The sequence below is a fragment of the Marmota flaviventris genome, chromosome 6, assembly GCF_047511675.1.
Source record: "Marmota flaviventris isolate mMarFla1 chromosome 6, mMarFla1.hap1, whole genome shotgun sequence".
Lineage (NCBI taxonomy): Eukaryota > Metazoa > Chordata > Mammalia > Rodentia > Sciuridae > Marmota > Marmota flaviventris.
The window spans coordinates 42,234,954-42,261,314 of NC_092503.1; the positions used below are offsets into that span (position 1 = coordinate 42,234,954).

General features: G+C 33.4%; 1 protein-coding gene and 1 pseudogene across 1 annotated transcript in view; both read left to right on the plus strand.

Annotated features, from left to right (window-relative positions):
- The window catches only part of Tbc1d32 (TBC1 domain family member 32), a 178,816-nt gene that overhangs the window by 85,505 nt on the left and 66,950 nt on the right, over nt 1-26,361 (plus strand). The window contains exons 23-25 of the mRNA XM_027953067.2: nt 6,034-6,122; nt 24,782-24,904; nt 25,911-26,019. Coding sequence (XP_027808868.2) covers nt 6,034-6,122; nt 24,782-24,904; nt 25,911-26,019 — 321 coding nt within the window. The remainder of the gene's footprint in view (nt 1-6,033; nt 6,123-24,781; nt 24,905-25,910; nt 26,020-26,361) is intronic.
- LOC114106192 (eukaryotic initiation factor 4A-II pseudogene) lies at nt 17,302-18,702 on the plus strand (annotated as a pseudogene).

Genomic DNA, 26,361 nt, shown 5'->3' on the forward strand with positions numbered 1-26,361 from the left:
TCTTAATTCTTAAGCTTTTTATTACATGGACAAAAATATTTATTTGCTGTATGGTAAAATGTACATGCAATAGTTTCAAAACAAAATACAGTCAACAAATGCATATTTCATTCCTTTGTCCTTAGCATATGCTTTGGGGTTTTATAAATAAAATACCATGATTTAAAAATCATTTGATGTAAATAAACCTCTACCATGTTAGCCTCTAAGTCTCTGCTTTGCCTGATTTACCACTAAATTAATAGGTTTGTTTTAGAATTAAAGAAGTTTTTACTTCTTTTTTTCTTGCCGTAGTTAAAATAAGATACCAAATTATGAAAAACCATTATGCAATTTCGATATATAAGTAGGTACATGTATATAATATGCTTCTGTATTAATCCTCCCTCCTCTTCCCCTTGTAGACGTTGATCTTTAATACCATATCTACTAGCCCAGTTTCTATTCAAATTCAAATAATAAAAATTATATAAAATAAAAAATCATTATTTTTAAGTGCTACCCACATTTCAAATTTTCAAATACCTGCTCTCTGCCTGATATAATAGGCTAGTGGCCACCATATTGGACAGCACAAATAAAGAGCATGGCTATTCTTACACTGCTTTATAGGTAAGAAATTTGTTTTTTGGTCTATTTTTTTCTAATGTCCTTTTAAAAAATATGTTTTATTTCCCTCTAAGTTTTTTTAAGCAGAAGAATACATACTTTAAACACTGACCTGCCCTTTACATTTTTCTCATAATTACATATCTTGGATTATTTCTTAGCAGAAACTAGAACTCTTCTTTATCCATTTTCCCCTGTAAAAGTCACATAATACTTTATTGTGTAGATGTGCTATATTTTATTTATCCAGTCTCCTATTGGTGGACACTTGGTTTTTTTCCATTGTTTTGCTAATAGGAATGATGTCAAAATTATTAGTCTGGCTTATATTTATAAGTGTGTCTGTATCTTTTCTATTCCTGTACAACAAATTCCTAACAAACCTAACAATGTAAAACAAACACCCATTTATTAGCACATAGTTTTCTAAGTCAGAAGTCCAGTACAAATTGCCTGAGTTTTCTGCTTAGAGTATTACAAGGCTAAAATCAAGTTGTTGGCAAGGCCAAGTACTCCTATAGAGGCTCTGAGCAAACATTTACTTCCTAACTATTATTATTGTGGCAGAATTCAGTCAGTGGATGCAGGAGGGTTTAAGTGTCTGGTATTAACTCTGTCTGCCAGGGGTTTCTCTTACTTTCTAGAGGCATATCTCAGGCCTTTGTTCTGTGGCCCTTTCCATTTCATAATAGGAAAACTCGCCTTATATCACATCTCTCTCATTCTTGGAATCTCTCAGAATTCCTATTTTGTGACCAGGTTGGGAAAACTTTGCATTTAAATTGCTCATGTGATTAGAATTGGGCCTTCCTAGGTAATCTCCCATATCAAAGTCACTTGATTAAGGACATTAGTTACATCAACAAAATTCCCTTTACATTAGTTTTTTTGTGTTTAAAACCTTAGAATCTTGGAATCTGTCTTAGAATTCTGCCTACCATAGTATCTTGGGGCAGTGTTTCCAGAAGCATGATTACTAGATTAAAAAGTAAATTCATATGTATTATATACCATACATTGCTGGATTTCCATTCACTGGGAATAATCATTTTGTCCAATCAGTACAGTATAGTACCTTCATCTTTGTAGGCTGTTTAAGAAGATTATGTGGTTGTTGGCTGCAGTGGTACACACTTGTAATCCCAGCCTCTCAGGACTCTGAGGCAGGAGGATGCCAAGTTCAAAGTCAGCCTCAGCAAAGCCCTAAGCAGTTTAACAAGGCCTTAAGCAATTTAGTGAGACACAGTCTCAAAATTAAAAACAAAAAACAAAAACAAAATAAAACAAGAAAAAATGGACTGGAAATGTGGCTCAGTGGTTGGTCAGAAGGTATTTATTTGACAGGTAATACAACAATTATATTTTTCTTGTTATTAACAGAATATTTTTTCTTGTGTTTATTTGCATTTATTTATTTATTTTTGTACTAGGGATTGAACCAAGGGTGCTTTACCACTGAGGTGTGTTCTTAGTCTTTTTATTTTTTATTTTGAGACAGGGTCTCACTAAATTGCTGCGAATCTTGTTAAATTGCTGGCTGTGAACTTGTAATCCTTCTTCCTTAGTCTCCTGAGTTGCTGAGATTACAGGCATGAACCCCCACACCTGGCTCTTTTCCTGTGTTTATGGCCATTGACATTTTCTTTCTGTAAATTTTTCATTTTTTGGCCTGTTTTTCTGTTTGTGTTGCTCTTTTTCTTCCCAATTTTTAAGAAATTTTTTAGATCTTAAGAACAGTATGCCTTATCTTTTCATGTATTTAGATCCACTATCCTGTGAAATTCTAGCCCCTGTGAACAGCTTTCACATTGTACTTTAGTAAGTTAAAGGTAAATGACATCAAGTATTCTTCCCCTAAAACATGTATAATTTTATATTGATTTTTAGTTACTATCACAGTTTTCAGGTCTTTGATAGTGGCATAAGGACATGGTGGTGTGTTAGATAGGGCTTTAGTCAGCTTTATTGCCACTGTGACCATAAGACCTGACAAGAACAATTAGAGGATAAAAAGTTTATTTAGGGGATCACAGTTTTAGTAGTCTAACTCTATAGAAGGCTGAGTTCATTCCTCAAGGCTCAAGGCAAAGGCAGAACATCATGGTGGAAGAGGTCTGGAGGCCAGAAGTCATCAAGGTGTCAGCAAAGCTATACTCCCTCCCAAGGCTCCAAGGAAGAATTCTTATTTGTCTCTTTGACCTATGACTTTTCTAGACATTTCATGTCTTGTTGCTGCTCAACTCTACTTTCTGCCTCCATGTTATGTGGCCATAAATCTGTCTAAAGTGTGCCACCTGTGCTTTTTTTAATAAAGACAGTTGTCTTGGATTTAAGTTTTCAAAGATAATCCAGAATGATCTTATTTTAAGAATCTTAATTATCTCTGCAAAGATCCCCCTTTTTTGAATTGGCTAACATTCATAGGTTCTGGGGGTTAGGACACAGAAAAAACTTTTTGGAGTAGTGTCACTATGTAACTCACTATAACTCAAACAGGAGTGTGGCGTTTTCCTCTACTTTCCCACTTTAAAACAATCCCAAGGAAGGGCTTTGACTGGTTTAATTTTATTCGTAGGCTTACCAATGATATGCCACTCATAGAAGAGCAGGTGCAAGAATTATAGGGGAATTGTTATTGACCTACTCCTCACCTTTCACTTGCCTGTTTCCTAAGTAAAGGAAGTCAGTACAAATATGGCCTTTGTGACCACTGTAAATTGAGTAGGCATTCTATATAAATAGATATATATCTATTAATATAGAATTCTATTTGTTTTTCTAGGCTTGGTCTCAGTCTGACCTGCCATATTACTAAGCATATTCTCAGGCTTGATGATACTTTTAAAAAGCGATAGTTTCCGATTACTATTTGCAAGTCCCAGGCCTTACTTTCATTAGCCTATTGCTGGGAAGCTGTTTCTTGATTTAGGAAGCTGCTTCCTTTCCTGACACACGTTATGGTACTTAGAAACTGAAGCTCTCCATAAGACAGGCTTCCCAGGAGTTTCGTTTTCTTCCCTAAGTGGTGATACATCAATGTAATCCTCTTCGAAGCAGAAATTATTTACTGTAACATTTGTTCTCTGGAAATGCATTATCATTGATAGATTGCTGCAATCTACTCTTCCATTAGCTTGTTGGAGATACAGTCTCTTTGGATCATTTTTATTCTTACAGTATCTAGTACTTAGGTTCATAACCAGAACCTAGAGTTACAAGGGGTTACCAGCTATCAAATTGTCTGAACTTAGTTTTGTGTTCAAATAGCTGTGGAAATTTCAGCTACCTATACTAGTACCCCACTAATGAAGACAAATCTATGATAATCCTTTTGGGAACTACTTTTCATAAAATTAACTGGCAGCCTTTCCTCAGGTAGAAAAGGTTAGTGACACACATGATTTACAATCAGTTCTCAATTGTTCTGTGAAGATTAACTGTGGTAAACATAGTGATGATAATTGATCATTTCATAAAAATTAGAGTAATTCTTAATTAGTAAAAATATCTACTTATTTGAAGAACTACATAGCAACAAGTTTTGCCATTAAATCTTACGTAATAATATCCACGTGTCTGGTTGAGTTAATGAGAGTTCTGTGACTCTGATTCTATGGCTAAATCAGGGCAGTCAGAGTGGAGAGATTTGAGGAGAGGGGCAAATAATAAGAATATGACTATGCGGCTGGGAATATGAATCTCAGTTGTATAGGTCAGTGTCTGTCATACTGTTTGGATCCCATCTTTTAAAATTCACAGTATTCTCATTTTTATGTAGTTCATTAGTAATTATTGATTTAAACTCTTATGTTGCTTTAGTATTAATTACAAATTTCTACAAAGTATTGTAGAATAGTAAGTGCCTTCCTATATGTTAAGTATACATTTTTACTAGGGAAGTTTACCCAAAATCCAGTTTTGACTATGTTTTAATTAGTATTTTTTTAAATGTGACTGAGTTACCCATTATTTTCTTCTCCTCACAAGCTCATTCATTTGCTTCTTATTTATTTGATGATATGGTTTTTGTATCATCATTCAGAAAGGCCTGAATAAATTTTACTTTACTTCCTTGCAAAACCTTCCTTATTTTGCTATATTGATCACAGAAATATCCTCAATTTGAACTCAATGAAGGGTAGCAGATTTCTTGGTTAGGAAAATGAGCAACGAGAGAGACAAATGTTTGTGTGAATAAATTTCTTAGGCCTAAATCTGAAGATATACACCAAAGCAGGGCATATGAAAAAGCTTTTAGAAAGTGTTCAAAATTTTGTGGTAGGCTAAAATTGTCAGTGTTTGGGACAACAAGTGGCACGTAGGTCATGAGAGTCTCTCTGCACTTGACTTAACAGTTTTGAGACCTAGGTATACATTGGAATATCTTGGGGAACTTTGGAGACTATTAAGTCAAAATTTGAGCCTAGGCATAGTGTCTTACTCAGTTGGTCTTAGGTAGAACCTGGCATCTTATGTACTTTTTTTTTTTTTTTAAGTTCTTTGGGTGTTATGGTTTAGATGTGGTGTCTTCCCGAAATCTCATGTATTAGCGCAAGAAAGTTTGGAGGAGAAATGATTGGGTTATAGCTTTAACCTAATCATTGGATTAATCCCTGATGGTATTAGCTGGGTGCTAACTGGAGGCAGGTGAGGTGTGACTGAGAGAAATGGTTCATTGTGGGTGTGGCTTTGGAGTATGTATTTTTATCTGGCAAGTGGAGACCCTTCTCTCTGCTTCTAATCATTATATGAGCTGCTTCCCTCTGTCACAGTCTTTGGCCATGATATCCTGCCTCATCTTGAGCCCCTAAGAATGGAGCCTGCTGTCTGTGGATTGAACCTCTGAAACCGTGAACCCTCAAATAAACTTTTACTCCCTGTACAATTGTGCTGGTTGGGTTCTTTAGTCACAGCTGTGAAATAGCTTACTAAAACACTAGGTGATTCCATTGTTTAACCAGTGTTGGAAACCACTTATTAACATGAGCCAGAGAATCATTATTAATAAAAGTTCCAACAGTTATTAGATAAGGAACATTTATATTCACCTTTTATGCTTCACATTTGTAGATTTCGTATTTGCTTTTCAAAGTAGTTCACATTTTTGGCAATTTTAACTATATAAATTGTTCACTGGTTTCAAAATGCAATATAAATTGGTGGTTTTCCATTTTGATTGAGCACCAGATTCACTTTAGGAACTAACACAAATTCTAGTACCCAAGATAGACCCAAGCCAGGTAATTCAGACCTCTGGAGTTGGGACCAGAGTTTCCATGATTTGTGTTTTTGCTTTGTTACAATTTCCCAGGTAATTCCAGTATAAAGTCACATTTGAGAACCACAAATCTAAATGAATATTTATTAATGTAATTTTCTTTGAATAGTTTCAGTCAACATAATCTCATTCTTTCTGTCTTCCAGGATATAATTGATAGACTTATCATTTTGAATTCTGAAGCTAAGATTCGTTCATTATTCAACTATGAACAATCACATATCTTTGGTCTCAGGTAAGGTGCTAAATTTTATTTCAAATGTTTATTTTAGTTGAATATAAATACATTATTATTTATAAAGTTAATATTTTATGTTAAATATTTTATTTTAAATATTTAAATATTTATCCTTAATATTTATATGTTGCAAAAAATAGGCACTTTCTATATGCCTAAAAAATATTTAACATAAACTAATATGTCTTCCTATAATGTAGATAAATTATAACAATTTTTTATACTATAGTCTTTCTCTGAATTTGGGTCCTGTATTATTACCTTGTTTTCTACTTTTACTCAATTTAATAGAAGCATGTTGGAGACTGTTTCATTTAGTTTACTCAGTAGTCACCTGGGGCTTCCCTGTGTTGGTATTTGATTAGACTCTTGCCATAATAAAGCTTTGAAAGAGGCCCAGTTGTAGATGATTTATCTTGAAGCCCACATTTTGCTTCTTGGTGTTGATCGTTATTCTTCAGCTTTACTTTTCCTGATATTTAAATATTTCTGGTCGAGTTCATATTCCTTAACATTTTATGAAGCATGTTCGAGTGGGAAATAAAGCAGAGTAGGTAGGGTTATAGACTTATGAAATTCTCAAACTTTTGGTTGTATATAGATATATGATAGGCTTCACACCTACAAATTACTACCTTTAGAAACAGCTGAATTAAGGAAATTTTCCATTTTCATAGGTTCATGATTTTTTTTTTCTCTTTCTTCTAGTAAAGTAATTTTTTCAGGCATGAGAGAAGTCAATAATAATGCACTACTTAAGAAGTAAAGCAGGGCTGGGATTGTGGCTCAGCGGTAGAGTGCTCGTTTAGCACATTCGAGGCCCTGGGTTTAATCCTCAGCATCACATAAAAATAAATAAAGAAAGAAATTGTTAAAAAAAAAAAGAAGCAAAGATATTACTTTTCTAAAATTAGAATTCTCTGATTGTAGTATATTTTATAGATCTGTACTTTAATATTTTTTACTATTCATTAATATCAATACATTATTATAAAGTTAATATTTTTTGTAAAATATTTTGTAATACTTTATTTAAAATATTCAAATATTTATGTTAAATATTTGTATGTTGCAAAATAGGCATTCTCTATATACTTTGAAAATATTTAACAAACTAATATGTCTTCCTATAATGTAGTTAAATTATAACAATTATTAATAACTTCATTTTGGGGCTTTCTGGTTCAAAGAAGGTGTAGAAAAGCTGTAGTTATTACAGCTTTTTGGATGGTATACACTTTATCTCAGAATGTTTTTTCATAGTAGATTTTAATTTCAGTTTATAGCATCAGATACATTATATAGCAAGCAGCAATGAGGGTTAAGTAGGGGAAAGAAATCCATTCAATGTGATCTCCTTTTACATAGCAAATATATTTCTGAGTTTTGTAGTAATATGACATAGGTATTTGCCTGGTGTTATTGATATACTGAGTGAATTTCTTGTTTTATTTCTGTACATTCCTTGTATTATGTTTTTTCTCTAGTGTCCTTTTTGAAAAAAAAAAGATTTAATAGGTTTTTATTAAGTTATATAATATAAGAGGCAGTTCAAAGCTTCTGGGAATACTATTAATTTTCATAGTGTATACTTTCTCATAATATCTAAATGAAATGATTGTGTCTTACCCTCGGAAATTTACCATCCCATTTTTGATAGGTAGAATTGTAAGTTATGGTGGTTAGCAATGTAGACTTGAGTCTGACTACCTGATGTTTACTAGTTGTGTGAGGTGGGGCACCATCACTCATCTGTAAAATGGAGGATAATTGCATTATTTTCCTAATAGAATTGTTGGGAGAATTACATATGATAAATTCAAAGTGCTTAAAACAGTGCCTGGCATGTAGAAAGTGGTATAAAACAGTGGTAATAATAGTACCAGTAAGCAGTGCTACATATATTTCTGTATCTTTTCTTGTTCCATTTTTCTGTTTTACTGTGAAATAATTTTTGTCTTCATTTTTTTCTAGTATCTCAGTAGTCTTCCACATGCTGCCTAGTTAATTTCTAGTTTAAAACATCAGTGTTCAGACAGAAAATGACAACATCACTTTGTGAAGAAAAGTTTGTATTTTAATTATTTGCCTTTTAATACGTTTTTCTTTGATAATCAATTGGTCTTTATTGTATTTTGAAGTTCATTCCCATAATCTTCAACTAAGTTGTATTTGAGTAATACATTTGATGTTAGGTAATTTAGTTTTTCTGCTAATTTCAGTATGTTATTGGTCATTGAGTTCTAATAGTGATAATTTAGAACTTAGCATTATGTTATATATAAAGCTTGTGTTTCTGTGTATTTTGTACTTTTATCTGTATCTTACTCTCACCATATTTGTGTGTGTTTTTAATTATACCTTAATTAGGAGACCATCCCATTAATGTGTTTGATTTCTTGGTTTAGTATTACTTATTTCATTCATTTTTTATTTTCCTCTACCTCAGAACTATTGAGGATAAGTTTGATTCAACTTGTTTATTGCATTGTTTAGATGAGGATTAGTGAAATGTGGTTTTTCACTTTTCAGCAGCATCATTTTATTTAATTCTGAATTTGGCATTGTAAATGTCTAATACTCAAGAAGAATTCTTTTTTTTTTTTTTGTTTAGCCCTCTCCTTTGCCCCTACCTTAATTTTTGCATTCTATCCTTTGATACTGGATCATTCCTATCAGTGTGAAGCCTTCACATATTTCATCTTAAAATGAAAGAAAACACAAAACACATGCAAGGAAACTGCCCTTGACTTCATATCTTCCTATAGCCACTGTCTTATTTCTGATTCTCACTTATCTATACAAATTGTCCTCACTAGCTCACCTCTGTTTTCTCCATTTTGATTTGGCTTTGAGTTTATAACTCTTACAGAGTTGTTCATTCTGCTCACATCAAGGTCACTTATAATTTCCATATTAATGACTCTAATGCATTCTTCTTTTCAAATTCTCATTTTATGAAAACTATCAGTAGCATTTAGTATAATAGACCATATTTTTCTGTATGAAAAATTATCTTCTCTTTGTTTTTGCGATGCTGCATATTCCTATGGCTGCAATTTTCTTCTCATTCTCTAAGCAGCATCTGAATGTTAAAATCCTCAGGAATTAGTTCTAGGCCCAGGAACATTTCTTCTCTGTACTTTGCTTCTAATTCTTTTCACCTTTATCTTTAAATATGTCTACCTATGTTGGTAGATGCCTCAGTTTATATTCCTAACCCAAACTTCTCTTCTGAGCCACCAAGTCACATAAAAAACTGCCTCTTGTCATCTCTATTCATTCATTTCTTGGTCATCACAGACTTAACATGTCTAAAATTGAATTCTTGGATCTGTCAAACCTCTTTCCACAAAAACTAGCAAAACTAATCTTTCATTTCTATCTCCTTAAGTGGCCCATTCATCTCTTCAGTTGCTTAAATCTGAAAGTCATCTTAATTTTCTCTTTGTTTTTCATACAGTAATTTATCTTTATTTTAAAGAAATTAACCAATACAAGAACTTAAGCATGATAAATTAAGTGAAATTCATCCTAATTCCCAAAGTGTCATTATTAACATTGAAGAAAATTATTCTAGACATCTTTTTATACATATACAAATAGAAGGATAGAACTAAATTCTTTTATAGAAATGGAATCATAATATAGTTGGCACTTTAAATTCTAACTGAATTTTATAGAAAAGAGAAAAGAAACCTCCTGAGACTGAAAGAATTTCTGAATTTGAAAAAAACTTTTTTTTAATTTTCACTCCAGGAGTTGTTATTTTCCCAGAGATTCTTTGAAGATTAAGAAAAAAATATTAGGTAAAACATTTCAAGAGGCTTGAACATTGTTCAAGAGGTTTGAGCATTATATTTAACTTTAAATAGTATTCATTGAATCTCTGCTATGGAAGATGAGGACATTAATGCTTGTTGTCCTCCTTCCCTTGTCCCTATTTATCCCTAGTCTATTTTTTGTTGATACAACAAAATACCTGAGGCTGGGTAACTTAAAAAGGAAAAAGGTTTAATTGGCTTGTGATTCTGATGACTGGAGAGTCTAAACTCCTAGTATGGTGCCAGGAACCCGGTAAAAGTCCACTGGCTGCATGACAGCATGGTGAAAAAAATGGAAAGGGAACCTGTCATGTGCAGAAGAGAGCAATCATATGGAAGGACAGGAAACCAGGGGATTTGGAGGCCAGGCTCACTCTTTTTATAATAGCCAGGATCTTATGGGAGCAAACTAGGGTTTTGTGGGAACTAAGATGGACCCACAGGGAACTACATGAATCTCTTTTGAGAGTGGCACCTCCACTGACCTAATCACCTTACTCCAAGATGCACCTGTTATCTATTCTATCACCTCAACAGCACCCCATTGGAGATCAGACTTCTAGCTCATGAATCTTTGGGACACATATTCAGTCCATATTAAGAGGTTGTTCTTTTGCCTTTTTTCTAACCTGCCTTTATGAGTCTGAGACCATATTTTCCTATCTAAGCTAATCTGAGTTTCTCAGTGTAGCAGCTTAAGATATGCAGTATCTTTTATAGGTTACTGCAGAATAATACTTATAATTTTAAAATTACTCTTCCCTATTTTATTTTATTTCCCTAATAATTACAGAATGCTTATGAGCTATGTTCTGTGCTAGATGTGGGGGAATTTAATGATGAGTATATGAAATGTCATCATTCTTATTAACTTTATTGCCTAGAAGAGGAATCATATATTTAGATTATCAAAGAATATGAAATAATTAACGCAGAAAAGAAACATATTTTTATAAAGCCTGGCTACCCTTTTCCCAGTTTGAGTAATTGACAATTCTAGGAACCTTTGTGTGGCTTTTTTGAAATACATCTCTACCTTTCCTTTATACATTAGTTTTCATCCTTCCTCAGCTTTAACTGATGTTCTAAGGAAGTTAGATTCCTTATTTACCTCAAGCACAACATTTTTTATTGCCTCTGCACATGGTTTGTATGCTTTGAATACTGCATTCACTTCTTTTTCTATGTATAAAAAAATACTGCCCATCTTTTAAGGCAAAGTTAATTTTATGAATTACTTTAGCACATTCGGATCTTGCCTTTATGGTTATTCTCGCAGATTTAATATTTGACTTATTTCTCCTCTTTTACTAAACTTTAGCTCCCCAAGGGAGTATAGTTTTCTTCTGCTTTCATGTCTACCATATTGCCAAGTACTTTTTGATTACTTGGTTAACATTTATTTGCTAAATCTTCCAATCAATTAAAATAATGCCTAGAAACTTTTGATCCTGCCTAAAGCTTCATTATCAGTTTAAAGATTTTTGTTTTCAGCCATCTGTAGGTTTTAAAGGATAACTCTTCCTAGGACATTTTATTTCCACATACAAAACTGCATATCTTGTGGGGAAAGAATTATGGTATTATTCAATATTAATAATTTTTATTATATCAAACTATAAATTAAGTTTTAGTTAGAGGCTATAGATAGATTATTACTATATTTTAATATTTTTAGTCAGAAATGGACACAATACCTTTATTTAATTTATTTTTATGTGGTGCTGAAGATCAAACCCAGTGCCTCACACATGGTAGGCAAGCATTCAACCACTGAGCCACATCCTCAGCCCCTAGAATTTATTATTTTAACAATTTAAATATTATATAGTAATTGTTATTAAATATACATTCAAATTTAGTTAAAAACTGCTAATACAGTTCTCCTAAAACCTGTTTTTTTTTTGCTTTATTTGAAACTCTAGTGTGGTCAATTTATTGTTAATTATCTTAAAATCAAAACTCTGGAACCTATACTTACAATAACCTTTGAAATTAATCACTTGCTGTTAATATTTTACATTGAACTATCAGTAGTAAATATTATATTCAGTATAGTAGCTTAATGCATGACCAGCTTATTTGTAAAAATCTGACCTCTAAGATGACTTTAAGAGAAAATTAAAGTATTCATATCTGATTTTGAAATAAGTTCAGATTAAAAATAGTTTGGTTACTTAACTTATAGCAAATATAGTTGAGAGTTAATATTCCATTACAAATCATTGTATTGTCATGAGCAACTAATAAAAAAAATTAAAAAAAAATTCCATTACAGCGATTTACCAAGTTATTTGTCTTAGTATCCTATTTGGTAGCTAGACTTAAATATCATTAATGTTAGTAATAAGAAATAATTTTAAAATTACCTTTTTCAATCTTTTTGTATCAAAAATTAGAATATAATCAGACTAGAAATTCATTCACAGTTTGGATTTTATATACACATATACATTGTTATACACACATGTATACACACATCCAGTATTAATTTTTATTTTTTATTAATTTGAAGAAAATAATGATCTATTACTACTTGAAGAAATCAATAATTAATTCAAAATTCTTATTTAGTTAAGGAATTCTTTTTTATATAGAATACAGAATGCTAAAAACAAAAAGTAGAAAACCATGCTCACTAGCCTTTTAACCACTTAACCATTAACCAGTTAATGCCTATTTTTTTTTTGACATTTAGCTATAAATGTACTTTTTGAAAAACATGTGCTATTATTTTGAAAAAAGCTTTTATACTTAAGTATTTTAAATTATCCTTTCATGTTTATAATTTGAAAGGATTGAATATCATGCCAGTATAATGATGAATCCAAATTATTTGTCTTTAGACAATTAGGTTATTTTCAATGTTTTTATTACACATACCCATATTTAAATAGCTAACTATACATAGTTACTGCTTTACAACAAATTTTTATAAGTGAACTTGCTGAGTCAAGGAACAGGGATATTTTAAATCTTGTGTATTTCTGTGTACCCCCTTTTTGTTACTCATTTTATTTGACTGTTCTCTGTAACATTTCCTCTACCTTTGCAATTGTAATTATTTTCTAGAGTTACATTTTCAGTTGTTTCCATTTTGTTTCTACAGTGGCTTTAATTATCTGTTCTTTACTAAAAACTCTGTATATCTACCTTAAGCTTTTCCTTGAGCATATTTGCAAGTTTTATTGAACATTCAGATCTGCATACTATGCAAACTCATCAAACTCAGTGGTACCCCAAACCATACTCTATGCATATTTACAAAAGCTCAATCTAATCTCCAATTCCAGGTGGTACAAGAATATTTCTGAACTCTGATCTGAATTTGTTGCCAAGAGTAAATGAGTGGGTTCCCCATAGCCTCTGCTCCATCTTCAATGCTCACACAGGATTTTGGTGGCAAACTGACTCTTTTTCCTCTCTTCTTCAGATGTGGTTATATGTGTACTGAAAACATTAAGCTCAGGACTTGGGGGTGTGGCTAGTGTGTGTGCAGCTAGTGTTTCTGTAATGCATATCTCTTTTTTTGTTTTGATCACAGGAGGGGAATTGAGCTTTGCTATTCTACTAGTTTGGGTTGATCAGAAGGAAAATGTATTACAGGAATGAATTGTGTTTGGTTAAGTGAGACATATGTGCACATGTGTGCCGGGTGTATATAATATACACCTATGAATGTGAATGCACACAAACTATATTTGATTAGAGTTTGCAACTATAGTTTACAGAATTTATGATGATATATTTACAGAAAGATTTAGATTGTTAAGAGAAATGAAATGTATTTCTTCCCTGAATATACTGAATTAATATGAAGAGAAAAGAGCAGAAAAAAAAAAAAAAAAGGAAACTGTGACTGCAGGGTTGAGATAAACTAAGAACATATTTGAAATTCCTTCAATTGGAGAAGATAGCAAACGTTAAACTGTACAGAACCACCCCAGTTACTCTGGATAAGTGCCTGCCTCCTTACATTAATGAAATGGTAATATATTTTTAATTTAATTGATTTTTTTAAATAAATGACAGAAGAATGCATTACAGTTCATATTACACATATACAGCACATTTTTTCATATCTCTAGTTGTATACAATGTATATTCACACCAATTCGCTTCTTCATACATGTACTTTGGATAATGATAACCATCATATTCCACCATCATTGCTAACCCCATGCCTCCTCCCTTCCCCTCCCACCCCTCTACCCTATCTAGAGTTCGTGTATTCCTCCTATGCTTTCCCTTCCTACCCCACTATGAATCACCTTCCTTACATCAGAGAAAACATTTGGCATTTGTTTTTTTTGGGATTGGCTAACTTCACTTAGCATTATCTTCTCCAACACCATCCATTTACCTGCAAATGCCATGATTTTATTCTTTTTTATTGTTGAGTAATATTCCATTGTGTATATATATGCCACATTTTTTTATTCCATTCGTCTACTGAAGGGCTATTTATAAAGCAACATGCAGAATTTATAGTAATTAACAGAAGAGAATTATCATTCCTATGGTGAGATTCAATTTGAGTTATTTGTAAACTTGTAGGTGATTTACCTTACTCTAAACACATTCCAAAACAATTGAAAAGGTTAGTTCCTAATTTCATAGGGTTTATTCACATAGTTTAAATAAGTATTTCCCTTTAAGGAGATACTGCTTATTGTTTCCAGTAATGAATTGGAACAAAGGGGAAGGGGAGAGAAAGAGGAAAAAGGGAGGAAGAAGGGAAAAGCGTTGTTGTGTGTAGGGTAGGGAGAGGGAGGAAAGAAGAAAGGAAGAAGAGGAGGAGGAAGGGATTTTGAGTGGGAGAGAGGGAAAGGTGGTAGAAGGGACAGAGAGAGAAGGAGATTGGGTGTGGGTGAGGGAGATGGAGTGTGGGTGGATGTGTGTGAGAGTAGTGAGGGTATTGGTCTAGGAGAAAGAGAAATTATGTAGTGTATGACATTTCAAGTTTCAGCTTTTTGTAATAATATAAAATGCCCATTTCCTTACTAGATTGAGAGATTTCCTTTGCATCTGAGGCAAAATAATATCTGTATCTTCCTTGTTGATAGTTGGGCATGAAAATCAGTTCTGATTTCTTAGCATAATGGTATGAAAATACAGTGCTGCCTATCTCAGGGCATAGTGGATTCCTCATGTCAGCACTGATGGAAACTTCACAGAGGGCTCACACATGGCTTATTTCATATCCAGACCACATTGATAACAGAAGCAATCTGTTCTTGGGCTCTTCTCTTGTCTATAAACTAAGTTATGCTAGTTCTGCTTATTGGTACATACTCAGTGGTATGTTGATGTTTCCTGGTAATTATCAGCATGTTACACAGTTGTATGTAGTGTTATGTTAAACTGCATGCTTGCAATGTCTTTGGGTTATAGAATGAAATAGTTTATGGAATTTATGATGATATATACACGGAAAGATTTAGATTGTTAATAGAAATGAATGTTTTTTTTTCTCATGCATAAGAAGCCCTTAACTGATATATTTTGTAATATACATGTATTATTATATCAGAAAAGGTCATAGGGTTGATATATGGAATATTATATTCATATAATGCAACAACCTACTGTTTATTAGTAGTATCCAATTAGAATCACTCTACAAGTCTTTAATGCTTAACATGAGAATCCTGCAAGTCTTAGGGGTCTGAACTGACCCTGGTTATAAAATTCTGATGGTATATACTTTGATTTGTTCTAGAGAACATTTCCACTTTGGTAGGTCCAATTTCCTGTGGCTAACCTCAGTCCTTTACCTAGGAGGAATTTTGTTTCAGGTTTCCAATGTAAACAAGATAAACTCATATGGGATGTTACATTGGCATTGTTTTTTCTTTTTTAAATAACTTAAATACTCAAAATATTTTTCTTTATGACAAAAAATTAAACTGTGTTCAATTTTATTACATTAGATATATAATTTAATAAGGTGAAAAGAACTTTTTTAAAATCATAATTTAGAGATTAGGAGACAAATATATTTGTTTTTATTTAGTTTTTGAGTAAAAGTGAAGAACTGCATAAAGGGTCCCGATTTTATGTGGTTTAAGTTTTCCTTTTCCACTTCCAGTACAGAGATTTTGTTGCTTTTTTTTTGACAGAGAAGCTAGAAAAGATGTTAATTCATGATCTATATGACGTCTACCAAACACTATTTTAAATTTACATTTTTATTAAAGTAATAAATGTACATAGTTTAAAAAGTCAAATAGTATGGGAAAGTTCTTAAGAATGAAAAGGAATCCTCTAACTGTCCTTCCATACTTCTAAGTCCACTTTTCAGAGGCTGCAACTCTTGACTCACTGCATTTGTTTCTTTTGCTATTCATCTCTAGATTTTTAAATAAAATGTTTGTTACTGTCTTGATTTTTCAACTTTAAACCTTTATCTCTTCTCTTTTGTGACTTAGAAGCTTAGGATTTAGATGTTTTCTGCTCTCTCTCTCTACAGTTTTATCGTGATCTTGATTAAATCACCATTGAAGGCTTATAATGTTATGACTATAAATATTACTCATTGATGGATTAAAGAATAGGGCTATATGTTCTTTTTCCTTAAACTTCTTTCTTGAGTTAATTATTGCGTGACTTTTTATCATAGTTTATTTTCTATGTATCTAATAATAGTGTATCTCCAGAATATTCAAAAAATTATACTGTCACCTCAGTTATTGTGTAACACTTACAATGTTCATTATGTCCCAGGTACTTGTATTGGTTTCACATATCTTGGTGGGGAGGGGAACTGGGGATTGAATGCCAGGGCACTTTACCACTGAGCAACATTCCCAGTCCTTTTGAGACAGGGTCTCGCTGTTGTTGAGACTTGTCTTGAATTTGGTGATTCTCCTCCCTCAGCATCTAAGTTGCTTGGATTACATGTGTGCACAGTGGTGCTGGGCTCCATTTTCTTTTTCTTTTTCGTTTTTAATAAATGAATCAACTGTGGCATAGTGAATTTAAGTTATTTACATAAAATAACACAGGTAATAATTCATGTAAGCTGGGACATTGCATCCAGGTAGTCTGGTTCCAAAGAATGTAATGCCTAACCCATGCATTGTACTTTCTTAATACATAAATGTATGTGTAGTTGATTTATAGTTATTCTTTTCAGTTGTTTTAGGCCAAAAGACATTCTTGATGGCAGAGTCCATATCCTGTTTATATGTATGTAGAAACAAACTCTGAAGCTAATGTGCACCAGGTGATCTGTTTTATCACTCTCTTTTGTTCTACTCTGTACTGGGGGATTCTTTTTTTCCTCTCTTGAGTTAGATCCTGTTGGCTGAAATCTAGTTTTCCATTTCTTAGTTTACTCCCTTATACTGATGGAACCACTTTTTAGTAAGAAAGGATGTGAGGAGAAAATCTTTCAGGTAGGTTGAGGCTTCCAAATTATAATTTTGGGAGCTACAAAACCAGTGGGTAAGTTGTAATTGATAGAGCAGGCCAGGAAAGCTGACACCTGAGCTGTCAGTGGAGGAAATGCAAAGTAACTTTTTTGAGTTTTAGTATATCTAAAAATACTAGTAATTAAGGTACCACTGAGCATGAGATGAAAATAGAGAATTAGTTGAAAGTGTAGGTCTTTCATAATAAGATTAGTTTAAATTAATCGTAAGATGTAAGAGTATCTTCAGATTCCATGTAGTCTTGCCCCGCTCTGCTGGGTGTCTATTCTCCTACTTCAGCAAAGTTTGGAGTTTTATCTTTCAGAAATACTGAATCAAGACTCCAAGTGAAGATGAGAGGTTTACTGTACTAAATAGGTTAAGTGTGTTTTTTTAGTAGAGTGCTTACTGATTCTTTAGATCACGTCTAACGGCTGTGAAGATTATAACAGAGAAAATGGCAGCCCAGAGGAAATGTACCCTGATGGTGTCGTCAAGGGAAACTGGAATAGTTTGTTGACAATTTTGATGGTATGAATTTAAAGGAATCTCCTCTTGGGGGCATGTATGCTTACAGTTTTGAGATGCTTTCTTCTGTTCATCAGAGGGCTATTATTCCTTGAAATGGAAGATATGACATGATTGGTCAAGCTTAGTTATGTACTGGCAAGATAATCACATTTGCTATTTCCATCTTGCAACAGTTGGAGACTGAGTTCAAGGCGATCCAAGCAGTAGTATTGACCCCAGAAAACTGCTCCACAGATCCAAAACAGAATTCTGAAACTTGGAAACACTGTGGAGCAACTTGTCACACCTGCATTCGTAGAACTCATGTTCCAAATTAAGTGCAAAACATGTAGGCTGAAGCACCTTATGTTGTTGGTGAACCCGGGAGAATATTTGACTATACTGAACAGATGACAGCTTTCTCCAAAATGGATCAGAATGTTTGTGTTGGGTGAAGTAGATGAAATAATAAGCTGAGGGTTTAACAATCAAATCTGCAAGGTTTTCCAAAAATTAAATACAGATAATCTGGTTGTATTGGAAGTGAGCAGAAATTCATGAAAGACCCCATTTGAATTCTGGTGAAGAAGGAAGAATTGACTCTTGAAGAAATCAAACAATTTTAATGTTAAAAGGGAGGATTAACTTGGATACACTTTGTGACTTGTATGAGACACTGACCATTGTGCAGGCCGTTTTGTTTTTTCTCAATACAAGGCACAAGATGTACTGGTTTGCTGAGAAAGTGTATGCCGGGGACTTCACAGTTTCTGCTCTGCATGGTGACATGGACCAGTAGGAGAGAGATGTTTCATGAGGGAATTCTGATCCGAGGGAAGCTGTGTTCTGATCATGACTAACTCATTGGCTCTTAGGATTGATGTGCACCAAGTGTTATAAACTATGATCTACTTAACAGTCATGAACACTGCACTCATAGGCATCAACAGCAGCAGTAGATGAGAAGATAGTACTTATATACAGTGTTGACTTTATCTGAAACGGGAATCCTAAACAAAACTGCATGGTTTGAATGAAGAGTGAGCCAGCATTTAACAACAACAACAACAACAAAAGATTAAATGCTGTTTACTGCTATTTTAAAGATATATTATGATTATATATTTTTCCCTCACCCATTTATTTTTCTTGGAATTAATTAATAAGACATCATTTTTCCACTTGTTTAGTTTTTTTTCCTGTTTGTCTAACAGCAATGAATCTCAGGCTTATTATACAAAAATATAATAGTGCCTAATATTTGAAGAAGTGCTTACTATTGCCAGGACTGTTCTAAGCACTTCAGGTATTTTGAATCATTTAAACCTCAGAGCACTAAAGTCCCAAACAGCAATAACTCTCACCTACTACAGTATAATTTCCCTCTTACAAACAAAAATGTTCTTATCCTCTTCTATCAGTGTTTGGTGATTTTCTTTCTTTGTTAGTTCATTTACAATCATATCATCATACACTATAACCTGTAGTCCAAATTACAAAATCAATAGCCTATATAAAAAGGGAAACAGAGATGGAAGAAAAAGGAAATTGATTACTGTATAAATGTTTACTTAACAGAGAAAGATTGAAAATATGGTTAATGAAATGCAATTCTTATCTCTACAAGTAAACTTGAGACTTTAGATGGCATTTATAACTTCCCCTACCAGCTGTTCTATTTTAGTTTGTTTTTCAAATAGCTGGTTAGGGCATTTTAAAAATCTTACATATATTTAAGCTTTAGTTCTATATGTAGAGCTTTATATTTGTGGTTCTGGAGGCCATAATGGTTTTGTCTGTATTGGGTTGCATAAATCTTCCATTAATTTTTAACAGTAGCCATGGAGGGTGCTGCAGGGGATCCCTTAGATATCAGCTTTATCCTCTTGGCCACAGTTGTATAGCCATAGGCTTGTTTTCAGTGATAATCATGATCTCTTCCTCCAGCCAACACACTTACTTTATTCTCCTTATTGGTTATAAGGATATAAGGAAGCCTTAGAGGGTAGGGAAAAGTGTAAGTGTTCAGGCCAGTAGAATACTCCACTTTATAATAAGATCTTAAAACACCCACCTCTTACACCCATAAGTTAATGGGTTAGAAAACCAAAGGAAGCCTTCATTTCCTCTTCTACCCCTTAGTTCTTAGACCCATACGTTACAATTATAAGAGCAATAACACCATTTATTGGTTTCTGTTTTAGAGCATCTTAGAGAATAGCACTGCAAGGTGTTGTGTCCTGTGTGATGCCATTACTAGTATGCAACGTGCCATTCCACTAATACGAAGATAAATTGCTTTGGGGAGATAGGGTGCAACAAAAGAGTGGTGAACTCCGTGGATATTTGCTCAGTGCTTTATTTATTTTGTTAAGTTAGTTTCTTGGTCAGAAGTAGTGTTTTATTGATGGCATGAACCTTGGTGAAGCATCTGTAAGTCCACATGTAGTAAGATAGAGTTTCATAGAGAAGCAGGTTGGCCAAGGATGTGAAGTCTATGTCTTGGGTAAGAAGATATTTAATGTCATCAGCCTGCCACTAGGTAGCTGGTTGTTCCTCCTGTTATGTCTTATATCTTGAGTCCAGTGTTGGCCCCTACTTGTTGCAGTCTGGGCACTCACTAGTAAATATCCCTCATCTGTGATGAGGGAATTCATATTGTTCAGCTCATTGGTAATTTCTTTGCACATTTAGCAACCAGTCTGATAATGTATGTGATAAAATTTTCTAATTTGTGCAAAGCAGTTAAATTGTGCAAAGCAGCACTTGTAAGACAAACTTGAACTGGCCCTAAGAGTGCATATATATTGAAAATTGTATGAACATATGGCTGACATTGACAATACAATATGCCTTTATAGTTTTCTCAAACTTTAATCCAAGGCAGTCTTGACTGTCCTACTATCTGAGAGATTATTGTGAAAATTTACTCTACTGATAATATTAACTATACCTGTGTGAGCAGGACTTTTCTGGTACTCCAGATGTTTTAGTAAAGCATAGGTATGCCAGAGAGTGACTGACTCATAAAATTCAAGAGGCTTGCCATCTCAGTAAAGTTTCTGAAAACTAGTGGCCTGGAATGTTGATATATCACCTGTAAAATGCACCATAAATTGCTAAATTTTACATTATTTATCACCAAGAAAATGGCACAGTTCATGATTTTAGAACTCTTGAATTTTAGAAGCAATATCTACCATATTTAAGTGTACTGCTTATCAATCGTATCAATTTTGAGTATGACCCAAAACAAAAATAAGGTGTAAAATTCAGGCAGGCTCCAAATCAAGAAAGTCTAGCATGTGGACCTTTAATTCAGCAGATTCTATACTGCTCAATGTTTCAGGAACAAACTGGATATTACAAGAATATTTTGGTGTGGTTTGGGAGGCAGAGGCAGGAAGATCAAAAGTTCTAAGCCAGCCTCAGTAACATCAAAGCCCTAAGCAACTTGGTGAGACCCTGTCTCTAAATAAAATACAAAATAGGGCTGGGAATGTGGCTCAGTGGTTGAGGGCCCCTGAGTTCAATCCCCAGTACAAAAAAAAAAAAAAAAAAGAAGCAGCTTTTGGCAAGGTGGAACAAGAATCACACACAATCCTAATTAGAATAAGTTATACTCCATGTATGTATAATGTCAAAATGTACTCTACTATCATGTATATCTTTAAAAAAATTTTTTTAAAAGAGAAGAAAAGAATCACACACAAACCACTAGAATTTTAGAGTGAATTCATGATCCTTTACTAAAAAACTATTCATATTTTATGACCCTTAATAAAAAATAATTTCAAACTCCTATCACCATGGCCACTTTGTTAATAATCCCAATTAGAACAAGCAGAAGAGGAGTTGAGGAAAGAGCCTACCCATCAACAAAGGAGATTATTTTGCCTCCTTTGCAGAAGTAGGGAGCCCTTAAAAGAACATTTACACAAGTCAATATTAATCTATCAATTTATTTCCAGAGGACCATCTTTTTCATCAATCTTCTTAAACTAATTCTCCAATCTTTCTTATTCTGAACTCCTAACCACCCAGCCCTTCCATTAGTCATGGTCCATAAAACTACATAAATCATTTCCTAAAGTCTTATCTCCTTCCAGACAAAGTGAAAAAATAGATATGTATTTCAACTTTTCCTCTTTGAAAGCTATAAAGTTCTGACAGTTCAATTCTATCATGTGCTGGTGTTGTCAGAGTACTATCTAAAAATGAGGCTTAATATTTGTTTTTCTTCCCTAGTTAGCTAGTTAGAAAAAACTTTCCATGAGCAAGGATCAGGTTCCTGGTCAGCTGGAAGTTTTTATAGGCCCCAATTTGTATGTGTTTGTCCTCTTTTCAGGCTATCCTTTCATACTTCTACCTTACTATGGAGGTGGTGAATTTTCTGTTTGTTAAAAATTGTCTCTGTAACCTAACCAATAATTAATAATTGATTTTTCTGTGACTTCTTATTCTGCCTTGCTCCTTATACTTCTTAGAACCATACTGGAGCCAAGTTTTCCCATGTTGCTTTCTGATGTATTACATTTCCACTTTTGAGAACTCTAGATTAAGTTTGGCATCTTATTTATATTCCTCATTTTTTAGAAATTTACTTGATTTTTCTTCTAATGGTTTGTTTTTGTCAACGTTTTGTTGCTGTGACTAAAATACCTGACAAAAACAACGTACAGTAGGGAAAGTTTATTTGAGACTTATAGTCTCAAATGTCTCAGTCTGTAAACAGCGTACTCCATTGCTCTGGGCTCAAGGTGAGGCCCACATCATGGCAGAAGGGACCAGCAGAGGAAAGCTGCTCATCTCATGGCAACCATGAAGCAGAGAGAGAGAGAGAGAGAGAGAGAGAGAGAGAGAGAAGGTGGGGGAGAGCACCCTCTACCCCTGGGAGGGCAGATGCATCCATCCAGGCCGTGTTCCTAGTGACCCGCCTCCTATAGCCATGCCCCACCTGCCTAGAGTAACAACCTAGTGAGTCCATGAAAACTGGGATGAACTGATTAGGTTATAGCTCTCATGATCTATTCGTCTCACCTTTGAATATTCCTAGATCAACAGGAGATTTGGGGGAACACCTCATATCCAAACCCTAATTTATTTATTTATTTTTAAGACATTTATAATTTGTTTCTTATCATGAACATCCATGGTATACTTTCTTGGTCTTCCCCTTCCCTAGCAGAGTTTGTCCTGTTTTCACTATTTTTGGCTGCCCTTTAACTCATTTTTGCTATTTCAGATAGGTAAAGATGTTTGCTAAACATCTTCTCTCTATTTATTTATGTATGTTTTGAATAGGCAACATACAATTGTATCTAAATGTCATAGAATTTTTAAACATGTTAGAAAGTAATCAGTAGATTAATGTACCTGTCACTTATCTGAAGCAACAGTATTTTGCTATTTTTTTTATCTCCCCCCATACACCACATACACATTATTATACTTTAGGACCTTAAGACAAATTTTAGAGACTCCATTTTACCTATAAACAATTCAGTATATAACTCTGACAGATAAAGACCTATTTGAAATAACAAAAATGAACAAAAACCCAAACCATTTCCACTGTACCATTACTATATTTAATAAAATTAACAAAATTTCTCTAGTCTTATCTAGTAGCTATTACATATTTTTCTGTGTGATTCAAAAACACTTTTACAGTTTGAATCAATATCAAATACTCTTCACATTTGCTTAGCTGTTCTTTTAAAATTTGTAACAATTTCCTCTTCACCTCTTTTTTTAATACCATTTTCCCACTAAAGATAGAATATATGTAATAATGTATAGGGTTCTCCAAATTCTGGATTTGGTTAACTATTTCCACCTTGTGGTATCTTTTAATATATTTCTCTAATTCCTGTATTTCCTATCACTGATAATGAGATAGCTATAACTGATTAGATTTAGGTTCAGTGTTCTGGGCAAGAATCAGTGTGTATATTGCAGCACTGTAGGAGACCTTTGAGTCCTGCGTTTCTTCATGGTGTTATAATAGATCAGTGGGTTAGCTGTTCCCACCCTGACAGTGAGATATCTAGGTATTGACATTTTACCCAAAGGTCATTTCCTAGATTGATGGCAGAATTATTATTCTGTCATTCTTTTTGTAATTAATTAATTGTTGATAGAAAAGTATGGCACTTTGGCATTTTCAAATTTGCTGATGTTCCCTGATGAATTTTTAGAATAAGTAGCAGTTGAGAGGATGCATTAGTATTCTTGTGTGTGTTTTAGTCAGTGTTTTTGCCACTGTGACTAAAAGATCTAACCAGGACGACTATAGAGGAGGAAAGGTTTATTTAGGGGCTCCTAGTTTCAGAGGTCTCAATCCATAGATAGTGGGCTCCATTCCTCAGGGCTTGAGGTGAGGCAGGACATCATGGCAGAAGAGTGTGGCAGAGGAAAGCAGCTCACATGATGATCAGAAAACATAGAGGTCTCCACTTTCCAGATACAAATATTTTCCCCAAAGTCATGTCCCCGATTCCCATCTCCTCTAACCATACTCTACCACTTCAGTTAGCACTCAGTTAATTCCTATCCTAATGTACTGATTGGGTTAAGATGCCTATAACCCAATTATTTCTCCTCTGAACCTTCTTGCATTGTCTCACATGTGAGCTTTTGGGGGACACCACACATTCAAACTAACAATGTGGATTTAGAGGGAAAAAAAAATCTAGATTAGAAATTGTCCATTGGTCTTTGAAAAAAATAATTTCAGTAAGAACAACTTGAAGATCATTTCAAAATAATTAAAAATATAACTTCATAACTTGTCCTATAAGATCTGTATTTCTGTGTGTAGGTATTACTTTAGTTCCTCAAGAATGCATCTATACTTTTAGGACATATTTTCCAAAATATACTTTTATTTCTCCCCTTTACATAGGTTATTAAGTGTGGTATGCTGTGATCTGGACACTCTTCTCCTGTTAGAGGCTCAGTATCAAGTATCCAGAATGTTACTACATGCTCAAGAAGAAAATATCTTAGAGATTTCCGAGAACCACAGGTTAAAGTAAAGGGTGAAGGAGGGAGGTGGGCATTAGAACTTGATATAATAACATTTTTTGTTATAGTTTAGTTGTTAAGAAAGTAATTTTCTATAGTTTGTTTTCTTAATTTCTGAATTCAGTAGGTTTAAGTAATAGTAAGAAGCAATTAAAGCATAAATCACACAGAATGATGATATACATTTTTGGAGAAGTCTTAACAGAGTACTACTTTCAAAGTCTGAATTTTTTTTTTTTTTTTTAGGTTACGCCTAACTTTATTAATGGTTCCATGAAATTGTATCACTTCATAATTCATGTCTAAGATGACCCATTGAATGAAGTGTTTGATTTTGTGTCCCTTATAGAGGCACTTTTTCTTTATCCTTTAGTTATTTTAGCTCATAGTCATAAATTCTGATTATTTGCAAAATAAATAATATTTCCTGTTAACATGTCACATACTTGCCATTACCTCAATTTGACTGACATTTATTAATAATATATTCAATAACTGACATTATTTTCATGTGTGTACCTTAAAATAAAAGAATATTTCGTCTCCATCCTAGACAGGTCTTGGAATGTTATAGCATATATTACTTGATACTCTAGGTTTGATGTGAAAGAAAAGGATTAACCGTGGCAGAATATGTAGGCTGCTCATAAGCAATACTTAAATTTTAAATTGAATGCCCTGTGTCTAACATATAAGAGATCTTGGGTGAAAATATGATAAAGTCACTGTAAAAATAATGTATTAATTCCATTTCTTCAGGTACAATAACATTAATCAAGGAAATATTCTGTTATTATTCTCACTAATCTCATTATATCAATTTTTCTCTCTCTAGTAAAGCCATAAGATACAAAATTAATTTAGTTATTTGTATTTTAGATGATACATTGGCAAATAATCTATTTTCCAAGCATTTCTACTTTTTTCTTTACAATCCAGTGATGTGATTTAAAAATCAAATCATATCGTATTGAGGAGGTAACAGAATTGATTTATTTTTTTTTCAGAGGCTTTATAATTGATGGCTTATCAGTAGAAAGAAACCATATTCTTGTAAGAATAAATCTTGTTGGTGGGTCATCGGAACGGATTTTGCCTCCAAGGATACTGGAGAAGGTGATGTGATAGAAGAGGGGGGAATATTTATGTGACATGTTTTGAAGCAAGATAGTGAACTCAGGTGACACTAAACAACATCTCCCAAATGTCTGTCACAGAGTTGAACTTTTGTTAGTTGACAGACTTCAGGATGCAAGTAAACACTTTCAAACTGAATTAGTTCTTTTGCTGTCAATGGATCATGAGTGCTAGTTTCTGCAGCAGAGTAGGTTATTGTTTTATTAAAAAGTTGTGATTCTCCCTGTGTGCTTTTGAATATTTTATTTTCTGTATTTATCTTTCATGACATAACTTTTTTATTAGATGATTATATTTTTATATTTCCTTACAAAATGAAGT